The following is a 24,272-nucleotide window of genomic DNA, read 5'->3' as shown; positions in this document are numbered from 1 at the left end:
GTTAGATAAGTCAAGATGATTGGTTGGTGGGCTATCGGGATGTGCGCTATCGGAACCTTCCCTTAGCGTATTAGGTTATCGTCCCGAAATCTTAGATTCGAATCCCATCGGCGCCAATGCGTTTTTAAAAATTGTAAAATAATGCATAATCGTAATTAGTAAAATAAAATATATGCAAATTAAATTAACTTATAATAAAAATAAGAATAAGATCTGTAAAAAAACTAAAAAAAATTTTTTTTTGTAATAAAAATTTTTGAAATTTTTAACTAAAAATGCTTGATTTTTGCTACCAGCGTGACGTCAGAACTTGTCAGCACGTACTCGATTTGTGTTAGCAGTCTGCCGTCATATTATGTTGCGCATGTCATGTTCGAATTCTGCCGCCTATCTGGCGTCATATGCTGGCAGCACGGCGTGCTCGCATGATGCTGTCAGTTCACTGACATAGGATGGTCAACAGGTTCTGTCAACAAAACGTAAGCAGAATTTGAGATCAGTTGAGTTCAGTCTGCCAACACGTCTTGATCGATTCTGCCGCCAGCCTGCCGACACAGTGTTAACATTTTTTTAACTGGGTATATATATGTTGTTACATTTCCGCTGAATCTCATGTACAGGCATTTGTCGTTCTCTGATCAGTTAAATCCCATACTTCTCAGGCATTTGTCAAATTCTTCATTCCAGATACGCGGTGCTAGTTTCAGTCCGCAGAGTGACTTATTCAGTTTGCACACGATTCCTGGATTATTAAATCTGCAGAGGGCTTCATGTAGATTTCTTCTCGTATAACTCCATGCAAAAATGCATTTTTTACATCCATCTGTAATGTGTATAGATTCTCTTTGCTGATCAGTGCGAGAAGGATTCTAACTGTTGTCATACGAGCCACTGGAGCATAAGTTTCTTCATAATCTTCTCCTTTTTTTTTGTAAACACCATTTTGCCACAAGTCGAGCCTTGTAGCGTTGAATGTTTCCAGCTCCATCATATTAAATTTTAAATATCCACTTGCTGTTTACAGTATGTTTTTCTATAGATAATTTGGTCAACGTCCAAGTGTTTATAGTATGTTTTTCTATAGGTAATTCGGTCAACGTCCAAGTGTTATTTTTGATCAGTGAGTCCATTTCTTCTTGAACCGTTTGATCCCATTCTTCTTTATCATTTCGACTTTTAATATTTTCGTAGTCTGTAGGCACATTGTTCAAGATATCTACAGCCAAGGCCATTACTATACATCCCATGTTAAAATCTTTGTATTTTTCTATAGGAAATTTCTTTTCTTTCTTACTCCAATGTATCATATCCGACGTATCTGTGGTGACTTCACTTTCTTGAGTATCTTTCTTGCTTGATGTGGATCTTTTGTCTTCATCTTCATTGTGGATCGATTTTTCATCATCATAAACATTTGGATCGTTTTCTGTCTCTCCTCTGTTAAAAGGAATCCTCTGTCTTCACCCAGCTCCGTTGAAAATGTAAATTTTGATTTGTTGAAGATTATATCTCGTCCATAGTAAATTCGTTTTTCTTCTAGACACCAGAGCTTGTACCTGTTTGGACAGTAGCCTATCATAAAGCATTTTATTGTTCTTGAGGCAAACTTAGTGCTTGAAATATCTTTTGGAATATGCAAGTAAACAGTACAGCCAAAGACACTTAATTTTTTGAGATTTGGTTTCTCACCATACCACATTTCTGCTAGTACTTTATCCTTAAGGGCTCTTGTAGGACTGCGATTAATCAAATAGACTGCTCTGACAACTGCGTCCGACCAGAATCCTTTATTGAGTTTTGTATTCAATAATATAATATATAACGGGCCTTTTCCATGATGGTTCTGTTCATTCGTTCAGCAACGTCGTTTTGCTGTGGCGTATGTCTGATTGTGTACTTGATCTGTGTCCCACGTTTCTCAAAGTAAGACCTTATTTCGTTTGAAACTCCTCCGTTGTCACAACGAAATTTACTCAATTTCAGGTTGAAGTGTGCCGTAGATAGTCTCGTAAATCTTATATCAGTACAAAATTACCTTTTCAAAAAAAGGTAAAAAAAGCGCCTATGTGTGTTGCGCGCAACTTATTTTGAAATTGTGTAATCTAATAAAAATGATATACGTTTATTAAAAAAAAAAAATGTGTGAAATCTTTTAAAGTGCGCCTATTATAAAAAGAATATACTTTTTTTTATGAGAAAATTTTATTAAAATAAAAATTTTTTTATGTACAAAAACATGGCGCTGCTAGATAGAAAAAGCAGAAAAGACATAAGAAAGAATGCAATAAATGTAACACTTGTAAGATATGCGTTATAAAAGAAATTTGCGAAATAAGTTTTAGTTTCTTTAACATTTAAGTAATTCTTATCGTAAGTTAAACTTAAGATACAACTTGAATTTTATTAAAAAAAATAAAGATTCTGTTAAAATATAAATTATTTAGGTTAAATTAGATAACAAAATTTTAATATATTATTTATTTTCAATTAAATACCACTTGGTTTGGAAGATTTTCAATGACAATACAGAGATAGTAGCAATTAGGTTTTGTACAGAAATTATTCAATTCTTCTCATTGCTTTTCCTATCTAGCAGCGCCATGTTTTTGTACATAAAAAAATTTTTATTTTAATAAAATTTTCTCATAAAAAAAGTATATTCTTTTTATAATAGGCGCACTTTAAAAGATTTCACACATTTTTTTTTTTAATAAACGTATATCATTTTTATTAGATTACACAATTTCAAAATAAGTTGCGCGCAACACACATAGGCGCTTTTTTTTACCTTTTTTTGAAAAGGTAATTTTGTACTGATATCACGCGTTTTGTAGTGTTAAGCAATATGTAATTTTTTTTTTTTTCTGTAATAAGACATGATTTACACTATTACTTAAGTTTTATGGAATCAAATACATACCAATTGGGTTAAAATAGGAAAATTTTTCAATGAAAATATAAAGTACAAAGTAGTACTACTTGGATTTTGTAGAATTAAATTAGCATAAAAAATTTTTTCTGTTGAAATACAAAAATAATATCACTTGGGTTTAGAAGAAAAATAAAGATAAAGTGCACGCACACGCATATTTGGTGCCTTTCTTTACCTTTTTTTGAAAAGGTAATTTTATACTGATATCATGCGTTTTGCAGTGTCAAGCAATTTGTATTTTTTTGTAATAAAAGACATGATTTCAACTTGGCAAAATTGTAAGAAAAAAAAATAGAATAAAATGTAATATTGTAATTCACAAAGGTATATTAAAGTTCAAGATATTACGACATGGGCTGGCATAGTAAGTTTTTCAATTAACACAGAGATAGTACCACTTGAGTTTTGCAGAAAAAAATAAAAGTTTTTAGGTGCGCGCACATACACTTGGTGCCTTTTCTTACCTTTTTTTTGAAACGGTAATTTTGTACTGATTATTCTTAACCGGGCGGAAAACGGATTAAAAGATTGTTCGCTCCACCGAAATCGCCGTGACGGAATGGTCAGTTGCGTTAGGTGACAACTACTATTCAGGTTAGATGAAGGTGCATGACATGATTGATTGAATATAGCTAATATAATATAATAGCAAACGCCTCTCTGTTTCGAAAATATGTACTGGACAAGAAAATCTTAGCGACGATGACGTTTCTTAAATGTAAAAATTGAGATTTGGACTTTGCGTCGCGATATCTCCGTTCGTAGGGCACGGAGAGAAAAAATAAAAACACTTTTATTATACAAGTCGAGGCCAAGCTATCGTTTGAGACTACTCAGAACTTGATCGGTTCAGCCGTTACTGAGATCTGATAATCTCGCATGCTTGGAACTCGCTGACTCGCGTAAAAGAGGGTCGGTCTGCGATTCGCTTCTCCTACATAGGCGCGAGTTGCGACCGCGCCTCTAGATAATAATGAAAGATTTCTGATTTGTTTTTCAACAAATATGCAGTAGTAAAATGTATGTAGTCATCAATAAACGTCAGTACACAACGTTTCCCATCATAAGATCATGGTTGTGTTCCGATATTAACTGCCAGTACTGAAAATGTATAGTATATGTGACGTGAACTATAAATTTTCAGTACTGCCAGTAAAAACGGAACACAGCCTATGTAGATATTGGTCCAAAAACATCACTGTGGACAAGCTGTAAAGTCTTTTTGGCTCTGACTTGTTCTTGTGTGTGTGTGTTGACTGGTCTGTTTTCCCTCAATACATCACAGAACTCCTTTTGTTTTCTTCAGCGTTGTATCTATGCCTTTAGTAAGATCTATGAGTTTTTGTAGCTCTCTTTCGCTGATATGACCCGGTGCCATAGATCCGGCGTATTCTGAGCATGTATTTGCACTTGCTGCTTCAGTAAATGTTACAGCCTATGTTTTCGATGTGCAACTGCAATTCCTTTATTATTATTATATTGTACCGGTGTCATTTTCAAAAATAACCTTAAAGCCCTTTGCTTCCAGCTTAGATATTGACAGTAGATTAAATTTTAATCTTGGTACAAATAAGACATCTTTGATTGTAATTGAGTTGACTCTTCCTGCAACAGAAGTTTTCATATGTAAGTTCCCTAATAGCACAGAGGGACGTTCACGGAATGTCCTAAGGACGACCTGTCGGGACGAGCGGGATAGTCCTGAGGACTATCTGTTATAATCCCGAAACGTCCTGTGGACGTCCCGTGGATTACCAAATGAGCGCCTCATTCTTGCCTACGGACATCCTGTGGACATGCAATCGGGATTCCTAAAGATGGCCAATCCTCGGGATATACGTACGCATTTCAGGACCATTTTAGGATATTTAAGGAATATCCGCATAAGTATATGATATTATTACACCACATAATTCCAATGAGCAAAATAATATTTTAATAACATTTTGTGGCACGCCGAGACGAATATTCCGCCATTATCGATTTAGTAAGATGTCGCGCATACGTAGAGACGTGTCGCTCTCGATAGATATAGAACGATAGCACAGGCAAGACTATAACACGGACAGCAATAAAAAGACGTGCTACAATTTTAAAAAACATTTTTCGAAAAAAAAAATTGGAACTTTTTTCTCAGAAATTCCCAAGCGGTCACCCATCCAAGTCGCGACTTCGATGAACGTTGCTTGATCTCTGTGATCGCTGCGAACTGGATTTCTCGTAATGATCTGTGAACACTTTATACTAATATGTGTATATAACTGATAGATTAAGTAAATATATATCATCGAAAAGACGAACTATGTATAATTAAACCATATTATTTATATTAATATATATAAAATTATAATTTTTTTTACTGATTTTTACAAATGCGGATTATCATCTGGAATAACTTTTCTGTTATTATTTATTTAAATAAAAATGCAACTAGAAAATATATATGTCAATATAATACAATAATTAAATTAAACATAAAAAATTTGTATTAAAAAAGACATTTAAAAAATATTTAAAAAATATTTTCTGCTTATTGAGTTGTAGATCGAAGTTTCTTTATTCATAGATCTATTTTGTTTATTGATACCGTTGTAAAATTTTTTGATACGATTAATATTTGCCCTCACTTTTCTTGTCTAAATGTATAACCAATGTATAACCCTGAAACAACCGATATTTCGTTAATGCGCGGATTTAGCTTGCAGCTGGATTAACGGAATAAGTTGGAAGTGAGAGAGAGAGAAAATAAATCGGCACGTGATATTGAGATGCGATTGACGTGAATGTGACTTTTATTGCTTAATGCCGCGTTTTAACACAAATACATATATATTTTTATAACAATAAAAAAGAAAGAAAAGAACAAAAGATACGGCGAAAATATAATTGGTTTGAATCTAATTTCTTTGGACGGACAGTGATTTTGGAGAATCAAATACGGTTAAATAAATAGGCTATTTACAATTTATTTACAGGCGGTCTTGACCGCAAAGCTGCGAAAAAATCTCGCGGTTCTCGGAATCGGTGCCGGTTTCCGAGTAAACCGGCTAGCCGAGTTTCTAAATGCGGTTGTGTTTATGTTCGGCGCGGTGTACGATGTACGGTGCGCTGACGCGAAGTACGCGGGCTAGCCTGACACTTGTACGTCAGATAAATCGTTCCTGCGACGCGTCTGGCTTAATAGCCGGTGCGGAGATTCTAGCTGGCGCGGAGTTGCTGGATTTTTGCCAGGAACGCCCGGAGCTACCAAGTATCTTGGTGGCAACAAAAGACCTTTATCGCCTTGGTCTCTGGGGTGACTACGAGGGAAAGAAATTTGTTTTCTCGAGCTTTAGCTTGTTGAGTACCTCGACAGCGGCAAAGAATCTTTATTGCTTATTCTCGCCGAAGAGCAGTCTCGGGTCAGGATCAAGAACGTTAAATGGATACCGAGCGTGCGAGCGGAGGCTTTTATACCCCCTGGCTCGTGCGCTCGGTCGTTTTCTCTCAAGATTTTATCTCGGGATTTTCGTTTCTCCACAGTTGCTGGTACAGGCGCGTTTTCGCGGGGATTTCTTCTTGCGACTAGTCGGTGGTGCGCGTGCGCGCGGCCTTCTACCGCGCACGAGTCCACCTTATGCCGCCTTTAGCTGCGAATTCATGCAGCGATAAATCGCTGGCGACTTGGAAGAAGTGGGGGAAAAGTAACGCCAGCGTCAAGTATCTGTCGCTTTTCTCCCAGTACATATTCATGTGGCGACAAATCGCTAGCGACTAAAAATACAATAAATATAAAAAAAAGTATTAAAAAAGTATAAAATAAAATAAGTATTATTTTTATTAAAAATAATACTTATTAATCTGTAATTATTAACTAATAATTTACTGAGTTGATTGCAAAAGGCGCAATAGGCGTTTAGTGTCAATAGGCGCAATCAACTCAGTAAATTATTAGTTAATAATTACAGAGTAATAAGTATTATTTTTAATAGAAATTGAAAAGTGAAGAAAAATGAAAGTGACAATACGTTCAAATAAGGTGTATTCTGCTGAATGCGCAAATATTTTGGGAACAGCAGTAGCAAGAGCAATTAAAAAGCGACGAATAGTGATTACAACTGCTATAATGTTGGAATTGCAAAAAACACAAGAGAAACGGCATTACAAAAAGAAGCAGTATTGGGTAGCTCCATACTTAAAAGACCGTCAGGATCATAGCTTTTTTCACGTATCCGTTCCTAAACTAGTATTTGAAGATTCCATACTGCTCACGATTGTGTCGACTTGTCGCTGAAGTTCAACCAAGTTGAACTTCTGACGATTTGTCAACGGATTCGGCACAAGTATGTGTAGAAGGGGAAAATCGAGGTAGAAGAGGAAAGTCGCCAGCGATTTATCGCTGTATGAATTCGCACCTTTTGGCCGTTAGCGGTGTTGTCCTTGTGGAAGCGTTTAGGTAGGCGCGAGCGCGCTTTTTGTTGTTTAAAGCAAACACCGGCCTCCGGCTGATGTTCGCCGGGAATAATGCATGTAACGTGCATGCATTGTTACAATTTATATTAAAAAATTTTACAATTGCAAAGCTGTTTTTTCCGCTAAACGCAGTCAATTTTCGATGATATCGAAGCATCGACGAGCAGCGACTCTAACTTCAAATCTTTATATGTTGGAAATTAACATTTATTGTATGTCAAAAAAATTTTTCTATTTTATTTTTATTTATAAGGGATTTAATATGTGATTAATTATTTAAAAACAATGTATAATTATAAGTTGATCTTTATGATTCAGAGTAGTTGTCATATGTATTATAGACCTGTTTTTTATTGCTGAAGTAGTGCACATTCTGCGTTAAAAATAATATTCAGATATATGTTTAAAATTTGATGAAAACAAGAAGAAAAAGCTAGTGCAGTCCAATGTAGTAATAAAAAACAAATTCTACTTACTTAATTTTCTGATATAATACAAATGTTTTTTTTTTATTAAAATAATTTTATATGTTTAATTATGATTTATAATAAAAACTTTCTTAAATTTTTTATATACATACTTGCATATTATATACACTACTCAAAAGAAAATAGGGAACACTTTCCAGACACCAAAAATTAGGCTATTTTCAAATGACTGTAACTCGGTGAAAAATCATCGTAGATAAAAAATAAAAAAAGCATTTTGAAGCTTGAAGATCCAACTTTAACGCTCTATCAGCAGATTTTCAAAATTCTTTTAACTTCCTTGTCTTATGCAGTAAAAAAGCACACCCTGTTTTGTTCCTTAAAATTTCGTATTTTTGACACTTTGCAGCTCGACCAACAAATTTTTTTCGAACAATTCAAGTAAAGCTTCATAAACTACAACATTTTGCCTACAAAATGCTTTTTTTAAAATTTCTCTACGATTTTTTTTGACCGAGTTACGCTACTTTGAAGCTAAACCTGCATTTTTTACAAATGATATCCGTACTCCGTGAAAAATCATCGTAGACAAAAAATCAAAAAACCATTTTAAAGCTCGAAGTTCCAGCTTTAACATGCTGTTAATGGTTTTTAAAAATTTTCTCAATTTCTTAGTACTATGCCCCAAAAAAGATACACTGTTTTTTCCTTAAAATAACGTATTTTTAACAGCCTGTAGCTCAATAAAAAAATTTTTCTCGACAAATCCAATGCAAGTGCCATAAAGTATGACATTTTCTCTACAAAATGCTTTTTTTAAAGTTTTCTCTACGATTTTTTTTGACCGAGTTACAAGACTTTGAAGATATACATTTTTTACAGTACATTTTTCCGAAAAATGACGTCTACCGCCGACATTAGCATTACCCAATGTGCACCACGTGGAGGTTGTCGGTCGGATTTTTGCACATCGTGTGTGTGTGTGTGTGTGTGTGTGTGTGTGTGTGTGTGTGTGTGTGTGTGTGTGTGTGTGTATGTATGTATCACAGCAGAGATAAGGACCCCGCAGTTCGTCACTTCTGCAGTATTTAATGACTCCAAACCCTCTCTGCTGTGTGTGTATGCGCTCGCGCGCATGAGAGTTCAATAGTGTGTATTTCCTCCTCTCTGATCAATTACTGCTTGCAAGCGTTCTCGCATATTTATACATCTTGCAATACGATCTTGCGGAATGTTGTGCCAAATTTCCGTTAAAATTTCTCCCAATTCTTCTAAATTTCGCGGCTGTTCCTCGCGACGCCTTAATCGTCGTTCCATTTCATCCCAAATGTGCTCGATTGGATTTAAGTCCGGGCTATTGGCGGGATGATTTAACAGTCTAATTGCGTGTCGTTGAAAAAAACGTCGCGTTATATTCGCCGTATGAGGTCGAGCGTTGTCCTGCATAAAAATAAAGTTCCGACAGGTTCGATTTAATAGCAAAACGTGTGGTCGTAGAATATCGTTGATATAACGAACCCGTCATTGCCGGAGGTGGCAGGATCACTAGATCACTTCGTCTTGTAAGTGATATACACCCCCACACCATCACGGAACCGCCGTTGTAGGATCGTATTGGCATAACGCAACGTCGATCATAGCGTTCATTTCGTCGATGCCAAGTACGTATACGAGCATCATTGCCATAAAGGCAAAAACATGATTCGTCGGAGAAATATACATTTCTCCAATCCTGTGAACTGTAAACATATAGTCGTCTTAGTCTAAAAAAAATCTCTTTTTAGACAAAGATGACCATATGTAAACATTGCATGCTCAATACAATAAAATTTTGTTTAGTACGCCGGCGATTCTCGCAGTGTGATAAGCGACACGGAATTTTCAAAATGCCGCGTAGACATTTATCGGCCGTAGAAGTTGCACGCATAATTGCGCTTTTGCAACAAGGTTTTAGTATGCGTTATGTGGCGCAAGATATTGGTGCATCTGTGTCCGTAGTGAGTAGAGCTTGGTTACGATATCAAGACACGGGAAATTACACGAGACGTGAAGGTAGTGGTCGTTCTCGATTACAGACAAATAGACAAGATCGAGCCATTGTTCGTTATGCATTAGAAAGACGAATAATTACCGCAAGAAACATTCGTAATGACATTCATTTGCGCCATGTGTGCGAACAAACAATTCGCAACCGTTTGAGAGAAGCCGGTCTTCGTTCTCGTGTTCGTGCACAAGTACCAAGACTCACACTCGTACATCGCCAAGTAGGTTATCAATTTGCGCGCGATCACATAAATTGGACCGCTAGGGATTGGAGAAATGTATATTTCTCCGACGAATCACGTTTTTGCCTTTATGGCAATGATGCTCGTATACGTACTTGGCGTCGACGAAATGAACGCTATGATCGACGTTGCGTTATGCCAATACGATCCTACAACGGCGGTTCCGTGATGGTGTGGGGGTGTATATCACTTACAAGACGAAGTGATCTAGTGATCCTGCCACCTCCGGCAATGACGGGTGTTCGTTATATCAACGATATTCTACGACCACACGTTTTGCTATTAAATCGAACCTGTCGGAATTTTATTTTTATGCAGGACAACGCTCGACCTCATACGGCGAATATAACGCGACGTTTTTTTCAACGACACGCAATTAGACTGTTAAATCATCCCGCCAATAGCCCGGATTTAAATCCAATCGAGCACATTTGGGATGAAATGGAACGACGATTAAGGCGTCGCGAGGAACAGCCGCGAAATTTAGAAGAATTGGGAGAAATTTTAACGGAAATTTGGCACAACATTCCGCAAGATCGTATTGCAAGATGTATAAATATGCGAGAACGCTTGCAAGCAGTAATTGATCAGAGAGGAGGAAATACACACTATTGAACTCTCATGCGCGCGAGCGCATACACACACAGCAGAGAGGGTTTGGAGTCATTAAATACTGCAGAAGTGACGAACTGCGGGGTCCTTATCTCTGCTGTGATACATACATACACACACACACACACACACACACACACACACACACACACACACACACACACACACACACACACACACACACGATGTGCAAAAATCCGACCGACAACCTCCACGTGGTGCACATTGGGTAATGCTAATGTCGGCGGTAGACGTCATTTTTCGGAAAAATGTACTGTAAAAAATGTATATCTTCAAAGTCTTGTAACTCGGTCAAAAAAATCGTAGAGAAAACTTTAAAAAAAGCATTTTGTAGAGAAAATGTCATACTTTATGGCACTTGCATTGGATTTGTCGAGAAAAATTTTTTTATTGAGCTACAGGCTGTTAAAAATACATTATTTTAAGGAAAAAACAATGTATCTTTTTTGGGGCATAGTACTAAGAAATTGAGAAAATTTTTGAAAACCATTAACAGCATGTTAAAGCTGGAACTTCGAGCTTTAAAATGGTTTTTTGATTTTTTGTCTACGATGATTTTTCAAGGAGTACGGATATCATTTGTAAAAAATGCAGGTTTAGCTTCAAAGTAGCGTAACTCGGTCAAAAAAAATCGTAGAAAAATTTTAAAAAAAGCATTTTGTAGGCAAAATGTTGTAGTTTATGAAGCTTTACTTGAATTGTTCGAAAAAAATTTGTTGGTCGAGCTGCAAAGTGTCAAAAATACGAAATTTTAAGGAACAAAACAGGGTGTGCTTTTTTACTGCATAAGACAAGGAAGTTAAAAGAATTTTGAAAATCTGCTGATAGAGCGTTAAAGTTGGATCTTCAAGCTTCAAAATGTTTTTTTTATTTTTTATCTACGATGATTTTTCACCGAGTTACAGTCATTTGAAAATAGCCTAATTTTTGGTGTCTGGAAAGTGTTCCCTATTTTCTTTTGAGTAGTGTATATTCTGGATTAACTTTCCGTAGGCAGTCTTGGTCTTTTTTGTTTGAAGCGAAATTCTTAATCTCAAATTTCTTTGCTCAAATTCAAATTTTTATTAAATAAAAGTTTTAACATTAAAGAAGTTAGTTATTTGATAACGGAAGAATGTGGAAAAGTATTATAACCGTGAATTTTTCTATTTCCCAATTTAACAATTAATTGAAAAGGCCAGTAAGACAAGCAAAGAGATGTAGATGTTCGTATAAATTATAATACATATTTATTAATACTCGAGACACAAACGTTTCGACTCTACGGAGTCTTCTTCAATGTGTGTGTATTCTTATATTATAGACGCAAAGCGCAAACAGAATTTTCAAAACAGTCTGATACCTTCAATACAATAGTCCGGGATTTAAAACCCATGGTCCGAAACTTTTAGTATTGCTTCGTCGATTTCCAATCCGCGAAACAAATCGTGTCAAAAATTCAGTCGACATCTCGCTTCCTGACATATAACTCGTGCAAGTTAATTGATTTCTGACCAATGATATTTTAAAAATATAATAAAAATAAAAATAAAATAATAAAACCAAATTTCACTAATGGCCGTTACGCGCGTTTTTACAAATTCTGTGTCAGTTGAATCATATATTTTATGTAGATAGTTAAATTTACGGTTCGTCGTTAGAGTCGTTGTAAGACATGTTCAACGCTGATCGCTTATAACGTTAACGCACAACGATCGATCTGTATTGATCGGCGTGACAAGGAAGACTGAACACTTTTGATGTTGCGAAGCGTGCGCAACCCGCGTCTGAGTCAGATATTCCACTGTTTACAATTATATTCCCTATTCTTTTTTTGTTACATATCGACCAGTTTATTCAAAACAGTGTTGTAACAGTCGTCTAACATAGTATCCGTTTTTTGATTAAAACCATTTTTTTGTTCATTAATGTATAGTGTATCATTTCGGAAATTAAGCGCTTGTAATAATTTGGTTTAAAATCAAGGATTTTTACATTTTCTCAATCGAACAAATGACTCTGTTGTACTCTGTGTTCACTAATAACGGATATTTTCGCTGTTTCAAGTTTAATGTTGTTTACATGTTCTTTGATTCTTGTTTTTAGTTTTTTTTTTGTTTGTCCTACGTACGAGGCATTACAGTCGTTACAATTTAATTTACAGACGACGTTGTTACATTCTGTTTTTATGTTCTTATCCTTGTGCTTTAACAAACTTATCTAGCTTAATTAAACATTTAAACCTAGTCTAATTATATCTTTATTCACGTAGATATTTTTTCAGACACGTCTTTTATGTACTGGAAGACCAAATACTTTTTTCTTTCCACGATCGTGTCCGACACGTCAATCAAGTTTTGAACTCCGTTATTTAATTTTGTAATAATTAATTTCTTGATTGTTATGTTGATTTTATTAAAAATCAATTCTATTGGGTAGCCGTTATTAATTAGAGTGTTAACGCAAAATTCTAGATTTTTTTTGTGGTATTGTGGGTGTAATAATAACAGCGCCTGATCTACCATGCTGTAAATGGTTCCTATTTTTTGGCTGGGTAATGTGAATAGTATGATAAGTATCTACCTGAGAAGGTGTTTTTATGGGACCAGTCAGTATGTAAGGTATTGTTCTCGACTCTAATTAAGGTATCTAAAAAATTGAGGCTATGTTTTCCCGTTTGATAGTAAATTGTAGGCGGTTGTGGTATCCGTTAAATTTATTTAGAATATTATCAACCGCTTCGGTGGGTGCCGCCAAAGCGATATCGTCCACATAGTGTACGTAAAACGGTAAAACCACTTTTATGTTATTCAGAACTTTGGACTCCAGATCTTGCATCACTATGTCTGCAATTACTGGTGATAACGGTGAGCCCATAGGGACACCAAACGTTTGTTTGCATATCTTATTATTAGGTGTTGGAATTAATTCGTAGCGTTTTTTTAGAGAGAAACAACGATTTATTCTAAGTTTAAATATAAAAATACATTACTAAAAATATTTTCCATCGCTTGCCACAACTTTTTCCCATCTTTCGGATAAGAGACGGATACCCCGTCGAAAAAACGCTTAGAGGCGATCCATGAATCAATCCAAGTTTTGCATTATTCATAAGAAGTAAATTTCTCCGCGGACATACCATGGGCCATCGACCGGAACAAGTGATAATCCAAAGGAGCAATATCTGGAGAATACGGCGGGTGGGTTAGGACTTCCCATTTCAGTGTTTGCAGGTACGTTTGCACTGGCTTTGCGACGTGCGGTCTAGCATTGTCGTGCAGCAAAATAATTTTGTCGTGCCTTTCGCTCCATTCCGGCCGTTTCTCCTTCAATGCCCGACTCAAGCGCATCAATTGCAGTCGGTAACGATCCCCAGTGATGGTTTCATTCGGATTCAGCAGTTCGTAGTAAACCACACCCCGTTGATCCCACCAAATGCAGAAAAGAAGAAGCTTAGATCCATGAATATTACGTTTTGGTACTGATGATGATGGTTGTCCAGGCTTAACCATGATTTTTTGCGCTTGGGGTTATCGTAATATATCCATTTTTCATCACCCGTAACAATCCGATGTAAAAAACTTTTTCTTTTGTACCGTTGAAGCAGTAACTCGCAAGTCAAAAAACGCCTTTCAACGTCCCTCGGCTTTAATTCGTATGGGATCCAATGTCCTTCCTTTTGGATCATCCTTAACGCTTTAAGTCGTTTTCCCACTGTTGAAAAGTCAACCCCCAACGATGTGGACAACTCTTCGAGCGTTTGAGTTGAGTTCTCCTCAAGTAATGTCTCCAATTCTTTGTCTTCAAACTTTTTTGGCTGTCCAGGTCGTTCCTTGTCTTCTAAGTCGAAATCACCGCTCTTGAATCGCGCAAACCACTTCCGACACGTTTGTTCAGCTAAAGCTTGCTCACCGTAAACTTCTTCGAAAATCCTATGGCTTTCCGCAGCAGTTTTATTCATATGAAAGTAATGTAATAAAACTCCCCGCAAAAACACTTTATTTGGTATAAATTTAGACATATTTAAATAATTATAACTTGATGTTATTAACAAGTGAAAGTAAGATGTCGTAAAAATAACACCTAACCTAACAACTGATTTAAGATAAATTTGCTTCTGACGGTAAAAACAGAAAACTGTAGTATCCCCACCATCTCTCGTAAAACGCTACGAATTAATTCCAACACCTAATATTAAAAGTAAAAAACGTAGACGTTAAAACAAACTGTACTGTTGTAATAAATTCGTCTTTTGGGATATCTTTTTTTCTATGGATTCTCACCTAGAACTAATCCCCTCGATTGCATGGTCTAAGGGCACGTTGGCAAATAAAGATGTCACGTCAAGCGATAGCAAGGTCTCGAAGTCCTGTATGTTCTTATTCGTTAATAGTTTACAGAGTTGAAAACTATTCTCGACGTGGCTCAACGCTCGCGGAATGCTGTCCGATATGGTGTTCTGCAGAAAAGTTGCTAATGGATAAAGAGCAGTTCTCACCGACGACATAATAATTCTTAAGGGCGCGTTAGGCTTATGTATTTTTGGCAACCCATAAGCTTTTAGTAGCATGCAGTCACTCACTCGTAATGAGTAGAATTTTTGCTTTGATATGTATCCCTTAGCATGACATGTTTTAACTTGATCGTTTAATGTTTTTTCTATTTTCCCTTAGCTTTTATATTTTGTACCATATGACACAGAGAGATAGTCAAAGGACGTCCTTAGGATTGAATTAGGACTTAAACGACCTAAGGACGTCCTTAGGCTCGGCTTAGGACTTAGATGTCCTCAGGACGTCCTTTGGATACAGTGTGCAGTGTGGGCGACTTAATATTACGTCCATTGGGTATAATGTAGGTTGTATATAGAATTCCTTTGGTTTATTTAACATTCCTCGGGAAGTCCTGAAATTGTCATCCTAGTATAATGTCTTAGGTCCGATCCATTATTGACCCGGGACATTCAGGACGAATTCAGGATCATCACGTCTTGTGCTATTAGGGATTTTATTGGCGATCTCAGGTTGACGTGTACGGTGTGATAACAGCCAGCACACTCAATTATCATGCGATCATGAATCTATTATTTTATTATGATTTATATTTTTAAATATAATGAAAAGTGTTAGAAGAAAATTAAAAAATTACGTGTATCTATTTTGATTTTAATTCTAAATTCTGATTCGAAGTGGGTGATGATATTAAATTATTTTTATGAATCAAATCTCTTGTCATAATTTGTATCTATTGTATTTTTGAAAAATTTACTCTCAAAGTTCACTTTTGACGAAAATGGTACGGAAAAATAAAGAAAAATTTTGGGCGCTAAACGTAACACTAGTAAACATTATACAACATCTACAATGAGATTATTGTAATGTCACAAGAGAGATGCATGTGACAGACAACCATATTCCACAACCATAGCTCACATATAACATGACTTTATTTGCTGAATTCATACGCACATGATACACATCGAATTCAATAATTTAATTAATATTATTTAAAATTTACTATTTATTATTCAAGGCTTTCAAGTTAGAATAAAAGTAAAAAATTAATATGTAATATACTTCTGAAAATTACGTAGAGCAGTGCTCGGAATTAGTGGCACATTTCGAGCCGATTTCCGAGGCGACGCCTACTGTCTCCCCTCGAGCCCCTCACTCCGCTCTCGGGCCTACAGCCGAGCTGCCGGCCGCGCGTCAAATGTTGTGGCTCAGGAGCGTAGAGCGTCCCTTGTAAAAGAAATAGCCTAGGGCCTAGAACCAAGAAATAATTATTATTTTTATAAATAATTATATAAAAATTTAATATTAATGTATGTAATATATACATACAATATAAATAATTATATAAAAATTTAATATTATTGTATGTAATATATACATACAATATAATATACATATATTATAATAATATATTTCCAAAATATATAATTAAAAAATTAAAATTTGAAATTAAAATCTAAACAATAGCTTTCCACATTACCCATGAGGTACTATTGCGAATGCGTTTTTTTTAAGTGGTTTCCCCAGTAGGCCTAATCCACTAAAAAAATAACTAATTGTAAGATAATGTAAAATGTGGTTTAGCAAAAAAAAACGCATTCGCAATAGTACCTCATGGGTAATGTGGAAAGCTATTGTTTAGATTTTAATTTCAAATTTTAATTTTTTAATTATATATTTTGGAAATATATTATTATAATATATGTATATTGTATTGTATGTATATATTACATACAATAATATTAAATTTTTATATAATTATTTATATTGTATGTATATATTACATACATTAATACTAAATTTTTATATAATTATTTATAAAAATAATAATTATTTCTAGGTTCTAGGCCCTAGGCTATTTCTTTTACAAGGGACGCTCTACGCTCCTGAGCCACAACATTTGACGCGCGGCCGGCAGCTCGGTTGTTGGCCCGCGAGCGGAGTGAGGGGCTCGAGGGGAGACAGTAGGCGTCGCCTCGGAAATCGGCTCGAAATGTGCCACTAATTCCGAGCACTGACGTAGAGAGTATAAACCTGTAAAAATTTTTGATATCTGTAAAGCTTAAATTCAGCTTTTATAAAAACGCAGTGAACAGTAACTTTAACAGCCCTGACGCTGGTTAGCTGTGTACCAGTAAGTGTGTACCAGCGTGTTTGTAATATAGTGAAAAAGCGCGGTTAGGATTGCTGATGCAATCCTCCTTATTTTTTGTGCAATCATATCCTATATTCCCATTTATTGTTTCGTATTCCACATACTAATTTTGTTTAATGGCCAAATCGTCCCCCCTTGCTGATTATTGAGGACGGGTGCCAATTCAATCGAAAGAAGAAGAAGAAGAAAAAGAAGAAGTAACTTTAACTGTTCGTTTTAGGCGCACGCACGCACACACGCATATGCACGCACGTATACGCACACGCACGCACGCGCATAAACACGCACACACACACACACACACACACACACACACACACACACACACACAATTTATTTATTTATTTATGAATTATAATTGACTTTTTAAGACAATGGATAAAAGATTCTTACGAATTTTACGATGCACTTCGAAAAATGGATTATGCTTCTCATGCTGGAGTGACTGATATTTCTGGATATATATTCGCTAATTCATCTTCAGATACCGTTAAGGTAAGATAGGCCAAAAAATAATTTTTCTCTATAATGAAACAATATTGTAGCATCCAAGTTTCTCACTCGCACTCGTATTGCACACGCACAAAGAAGACACAGAGTTTGAACACACGAATTTTAATAACTCTAATCAATACCAAAACTCAATAGAAATTGTTCAAGATCATAGACAAAATACAACTCGAAACTGTCAACAGACATGTTATCAAAAAGACGATCTTTTTCTTTCTGTACAGGGAAGTGTTAAATTCCGAGCGCATCCCCGTTCGGTCGTAACAATATTATTATACAAATTATACCGACTGTCGCTATTGTGTTTACAAATTAAGTATTAAATTATAGAAACCGAGACCAAATTAAAACAAGCATAATGTTTTGAGTTTCATAATAATTTGTGACGGACTCGATTGTGATGAACGAAAAATACATTACGTACGAAAAAGAATAAAGCCTCAATTTTTTATGTATCAATCTCAAAAACTATATTACATTAATGCTAGATTGATTTCACAAAAAATCTTTTCGGGTTGATACCTTCCTTCTTTATTGAATTATCCAATACAACATAAAATCAAATTAATTTACGAGTTATAAGTAACTAAAGCGATTTTACTCTTTTATCCAAAATTTAATGAAAAAAATTTAGAACATAATTTTTAATTAATTTGCTATTAGATAACGATTATCTTTTGGATATGATATTCAATAAAATAAATATTGAACTGGAAAAGCTTTTCCATAATAAATAAAAATTTAGAGAATAAAAAGACAACAATATAACAATAAAAATGAAATTAATGACGAGAATGAAACAAAAAGAAGTTTGTAGCGATTTCATGTATCAAAAATGTCTGACATTGAGACAATAGCATTAGCATTTAATAAAGATTTATACTTACATAATAGGATACAGATGCTTGAACAGATTGGATAAGATAATAAAGATACAAAAGGATAAAAATTCAATAACAACATAACTTGCAAAATAAATTGTAAAAACTACAACTCGTTTTACGTAGTACAAACTAAGAAAATGTTAAAAATTAGACTAAACATTCGGTCATTTCAGAGCATATCTTAAATTTCAACCATATGTTCGACTAGAAAAACAAAACTTTTAAATCATGAACCAAAATATCACATATATATAGTATATACCCTATGATCAGAAAGTACCGGGAATTTTTTATTTAAAAGTACCGCGCATGCGGGAACCGGTTAATTTTTTTTCTTATGTTGGTACGACCTTAAGACGCATATCTGTCAGGTTTTAGTGCAATCCGATCATTAGCATCTGCCTGGCGTTTGTTTACATCAGTCAACTTTTTTCATTTTGCCGCATTTTACCATGAATAATTTTGTTGAACAAAGAGTTTGTTTGAAATTTTGTGTTGCGAACGAAATTTCGTGTGCCGATGCACTGAAAATGTTGCAAAAAGCATTTTGCGAATCTGCTCTATCAAAAACAAGAGCATACGAGTGGTATAAAGACTTTAAAAGTGGTCGTACAGTGGTGGAAGATTTCCCTCGTTCCGGATGTCCATCGACGTCGAACACCGATGAAAACGTGAAGAAAGTGAAAGAAATGGTGCTTGAAAATCGTCATTCCAGCTTAAGAGAGATGTCTAGTGAACTTGGCATTGCATATGGAACGGCACAGCATATTGTGGTTGATGTTTTGGGTATGGATTCTTGGATTTTGCATGATGATAACGCACCATCGCACCGAGCCCGAATTGTACTGAATTATTTGACCAAACATCAAGTAAATACCATCAAGCAAGCACCGTATTCACCTGATATGGCCCCGTGCGACTTTTTTTTGTTCCCCAAGTTGAAGTTGCCACTTCGTGGAAAGAGATTTCAGTCGATCGAGGAGATCAAAGAGAATGCGACGAGGGAACTAAAGGCCATCCCTTCGTCGGCCTACCAGGGATGCATGGAGGACTGGGTCAAGCGTTGGCACATGTGTGTTGCTTCAGATGGATCATATTTTGAAGGAGATAAAATAAATTTGCCTGAAATTTAACTCTATTTTGTTTTATTTAAAAATTTCCGATACTTTCTGATCATAGGGTATAATTAATTCGTTTTTAACATGTCCTTCGATATATCCTGACGCCATTGGTTCTTGTCATCTTAGTTTTCCTCTTGTAGCTCTCTCGCACTGATCACCCTTCTTACCCGCTGCATCCAATTCTTCCTCGACCTTCCTCTTTCTTCCCCTACAGGTTCCAGTTCAGGATCTTTTGTGGTAGTCTCTCTTCACTCATTTTTCTCATGTACTTGTATCATTTTAATTGTAGATTTTCAATATCGTTACAGTCTTCTACTTTCCCATCTGTTCTTTAATTGTTTCATTTTGTATTTCCAATCTCGATATTGCTTTCAATCATATCAGGTTGCTTTTAATTATAGCATCCTGCTCTTTTCTATTTCGTTGCTCCACAGTATGCCATTTATACATCATATATAATATGTTCCTGAATTTTACTATTCTCAAGTGAATTTCTTCTTTTCCAATTTTATTGAACGTTATTTCTAAATATTTATATTTCTTGCAGTTTTCAATGTTGTACTGATTTACCTTATAATATCAGTTTGTTCGGATTCTACGAATAAATATTTAGTTTCTTTGATGTTCATTTCTCCTGCATAGATCACCTGATCATCTGCAAACTGCAATGTGTATAGAAGCAGCTATCGTCCGTTTTATTAGCATTCTTATACCTTTGTATTTTTTTCCACTGTTTTAAAACTTAAGCCACGTTTATTTTGAAGAGAGTCGAAGAGATACAATACAACCCTGCCGTACTCCTTTTATTACTGCAAGAAGACTTGACAGTTTATTTCCAATTTTTACTGCGGAAAATGAATCCTTGTACAAATGTTGTATTGCCACGACTAGTGTGTGGTTTAAGTTCATTTGTTGTAGTGCCTTTCATAATTTTATCACAAGAACATATACTAGCTGTCATATGCTTTTTGTAGATCAACGAACAAAAGATGTACATCTCCTTTCACTACCAGTTCCTTTTCAATTAACATCTTAGACAGAAAGTATTCCAAAAGACTAATAAAAAAATGCTCCATTTAAAGAAACAAATTTATAGATTAAATTTAATCAATGATACTGAACTGTTCCATGATAAATCGTATTTTGATATTATTGAGAGACTTGCCACATTTGCTAAGTAGAGAACGTAGCTAGGTCGAATTTTTATTTATGGACTACTTAAAAAACGGTTACATATAACATTAATTATTCGAGCGATTCAACTGTGAAGATGTCCTGCGAGTTATTTAATAAACGCGGTTGTTGTACTTCTATCCAGTTTCTTTTGTACTCACTGTAAGTCTTTAGATTATAATATTTTTAAGAAAAATATATAACAAATTGTATAAAGGAAATCAAATTCTGTAAATTATTAATATTCTCTTCAAATAGATATCCTTGCTACAAATTTTTATAGGTATCTTATGTAGATTCATGTAGGTTCCATATAGATTCCATGTAGGTTTCACATAGATCCTATGTAGATCCCATGTAGATCTCATATATTTAGGTCCTGGGTCATTTTTCTCTAGGACAGGACCCATAAGTCACATATAGAAATATGGAAATTTGCGGCAGAAATGACATAGATTGATCTTGATAGTTTTATCGGATTAGAATTATTTCAGTTTTATGTGTTCTTAATCTAGGCTTTGATACACTTACTGTGATTAAAAAAATTGACAGAAATATATAATGACCACGTCAAAGATGTGATGATAACTCTAAAAACAATTCAGATATGAGAAATCCTCGCGATCAAACAAAGAATCATCAACTAAAACTTAGAATAACTAACTCAAAATTTTAATTTGACCAGATGGTGATTTAAATCTACAGTGCAAGTAAAGAATACGACCGAACATTTTTCTCAACATTTTGCGAATGCCTCAGTTCCGTTTTAATTAGGAATTTTGTAGTTATAAGGTAGGGTTCATTATTATTTATGTAAAAGAATAGACGGCTAAAGAGAATCAAGTTAGGTCGAAACGTCCTGTCAAATTGTAATTAAATTGTAAAAAAATGGTTATATGAGATTCAAGATATTATGCTTGTTTTAATGTGGTCTGGGTTTCTATACAATATTATATAATCACAAAATAAAATTTCTAAATAAAAGAATTGTCTCATAATAAATCAATCGATAAATTTAATGCATTGTCTCAGAATTTACGATGATTAATTAATAACTATTCAATTAGAATCACTGGCTTGAAGGCGTGGTGCCACTATACAGAAAAGTGAATGAGGAGGAATTTGAACTGGTTAACGGCAACTGGAAGTACGGATCGTACTTTTCGACTCTCCTCACACAGAGCAATTTATATCTTCCATGGGTTAAACACCGGTAAATCATGTAAGATTTCTGCACCAGTCAGTAAATAAATAAAAACAACTTATTGTAATTACATATTTTAATAAAAAATAATATTTTGATCAAATTTACATTAAAATTAGATCTACGAGTAAAAATATCAATTAATTTGCAATTTATTATTTTAAAGTATTGTTATTTTAATATTTCTCTTAAACAATTCATTTATTGGTTATTGTTTAACGACTGGTACAATGAATGCATCTTACAAAACATAAAAAAAAAAAACAGAAAAGCTACAGTTTCAATTAATTATTTTGCCAGATTACAATTAGACGGAGTCACGTTCAAGCAAAAAAAATTGGATTCCCTTAAAGAACTAATTGATGAATATGACGTCATAATAAATTGCACCGGGCTTGGAGCGCGCAAATTGTGCAATGACAGACGTCTTGTTGCTCTACGTGGACAGGTGCTCAAAGTACGTTATTATCTAACGGATATTAATTTTTCTCATCATACGATCTTCTTCTTTACACATTCTCACTTGACAATTATTTATATATGTATGATATACTTGGTATTTGTCATTATTTATATAAAATTACCTACATAATTACTATTTAATACAATCTATATCATTTAAATAAAGGTAAGAAAAAGCTATTTCTTTTATCTAGATAAATATCTAGCGTATAATTATTTATGCTATTATCTTTTTTCTTATTTTTACATTACTTTAGGGGTGGGATTTAGGGAAGATAAGTAACATGTAACGCCGGGATTTAGGGAAGACAAGTAACTTGTAACGCCGTTACTGCTTTTATTATTTTTTCTCAGTAATGATCGTTACTTTTTTCGTCTGTACCTAGATAGCCAAACCTGATAGGAGCATGAATTGAAAATTTATGATACACATTATGGTTACTTGTAACGCCGTTACTGCTTTTATTATTTTTTCTCAGTAATGATCGTTACTTTTTTCGTCTGTACCTAGATAGCCAAACCTGATAGGAGCATGAATTGAAAATTTATGATACACATTATGCTGGCAAAAATCAAGCAGCAGGCCAGGCATGATTTGTTGTTTCAGTTAATGTTAGCAGAAAAACAGCAAAGTTCGAGCCCGAGACGGACGTCTATCAAGCTAGCAGAACAAAGTTGTCAAAAATGAAAAACAACAGCATGAAAATTAGGTGCTTTTTAGGTGCTAATTAGGTGCTCTATTTAAAAATTAGGTGCTCTTCTTATTTTCTGGAAATTTAAATTATAAGGTTGTACTGCCAGCTTGACGTAAGCTAGCAGCACACCCGAATATCATTGAAGCAAGAGCCCAAAATAAATAAAAAGGGTTGAATAATTAGGTGCTTTTTTAAACGACAAAACTCGCGGTGACATATCTCCACCCCTTCGCCCAAAAACAGCCCTTAACAGTATTGGAATCAAGAGAAAAGTGCTATAAATAATTGAAATAAAAAACTAATTGATACACAGAAAATAAGTATAAATTAAGTGCTTTATAAATATACTAGCAGAGAATTAAGTGCTCCCTCTCTTAGGCAAAAATCCACCCCTGAGGCTGGTGACGCCAAGAGAGAAGTACTTTAAATAATATTACAAAAAATTTATAAAATACGCATTAACTACGCGTAAATCAGGTGCTTTTAAGATATACTACTCGCGAATTAAGTGCTTCCCCCCTTAGGCGAAAATCCACCCCTGAGGCTGGTGACGCCAAGAGAGAAGTACTTTCAATAATGATACAAAAAACTTATAAAATACGCATTAACTACGCGTAAATTAGGTGCTTTTAAGATATGCTACTCGCGAATTAAGTGCTTCCCCCCTTAGGCGAAAATCCACCCCTGGGGCTGGTGACGCCAAGAGAGAAGTACTTTAAATAATAATACAAAAAATTTATAAAATACACATTAACTACGCGTAAATTAGGTGCTTTTAAGATATACTACTCGCGAATTAAGTGCTTCTCCCCTTAGGCAAAAATCCACCCCTGAAACTGGTGACG

The 24,272-nt window shown here is 34.9% G+C and overlaps 1 protein-coding gene across 2 annotated transcripts in view; it reads left to right on the top strand.

Annotated features, from left to right (window-relative positions):
• The window catches only part of LOC105196680 (D-aspartate oxidase), a 105,312-nt gene that overhangs the window by 26,723 nt on the left and 54,317 nt on the right, over positions 1-24,272 (top strand). For both annotated transcript variants that reach the window (XM_039448393.1, XM_039448394.1), the window contains exons 3-5: positions 17,750-17,873; positions 22,134-22,279; positions 22,571-22,727. In XM_039448393.1, coding sequence (XP_039304327.1) covers positions 17,750-17,873; positions 22,134-22,279; positions 22,571-22,727 — 427 coding nt within the window. The remainder of the gene's footprint in view (positions 1-17,749; positions 17,874-22,133; positions 22,280-22,570; positions 22,728-24,272) is intronic.

The sequence above is a fragment of the Solenopsis invicta genome, chromosome 4 (genome assembly GCF_016802725.1).
Source record: "Solenopsis invicta isolate M01_SB chromosome 4, UNIL_Sinv_3.0, whole genome shotgun sequence".
NCBI classification, from domain to species: Eukaryota; Metazoa; Arthropoda; class Insecta; order Hymenoptera; family Formicidae; genus Solenopsis; species Solenopsis invicta.
This window is presented reverse-complemented; position numbering and strand designations above follow the sequence as displayed.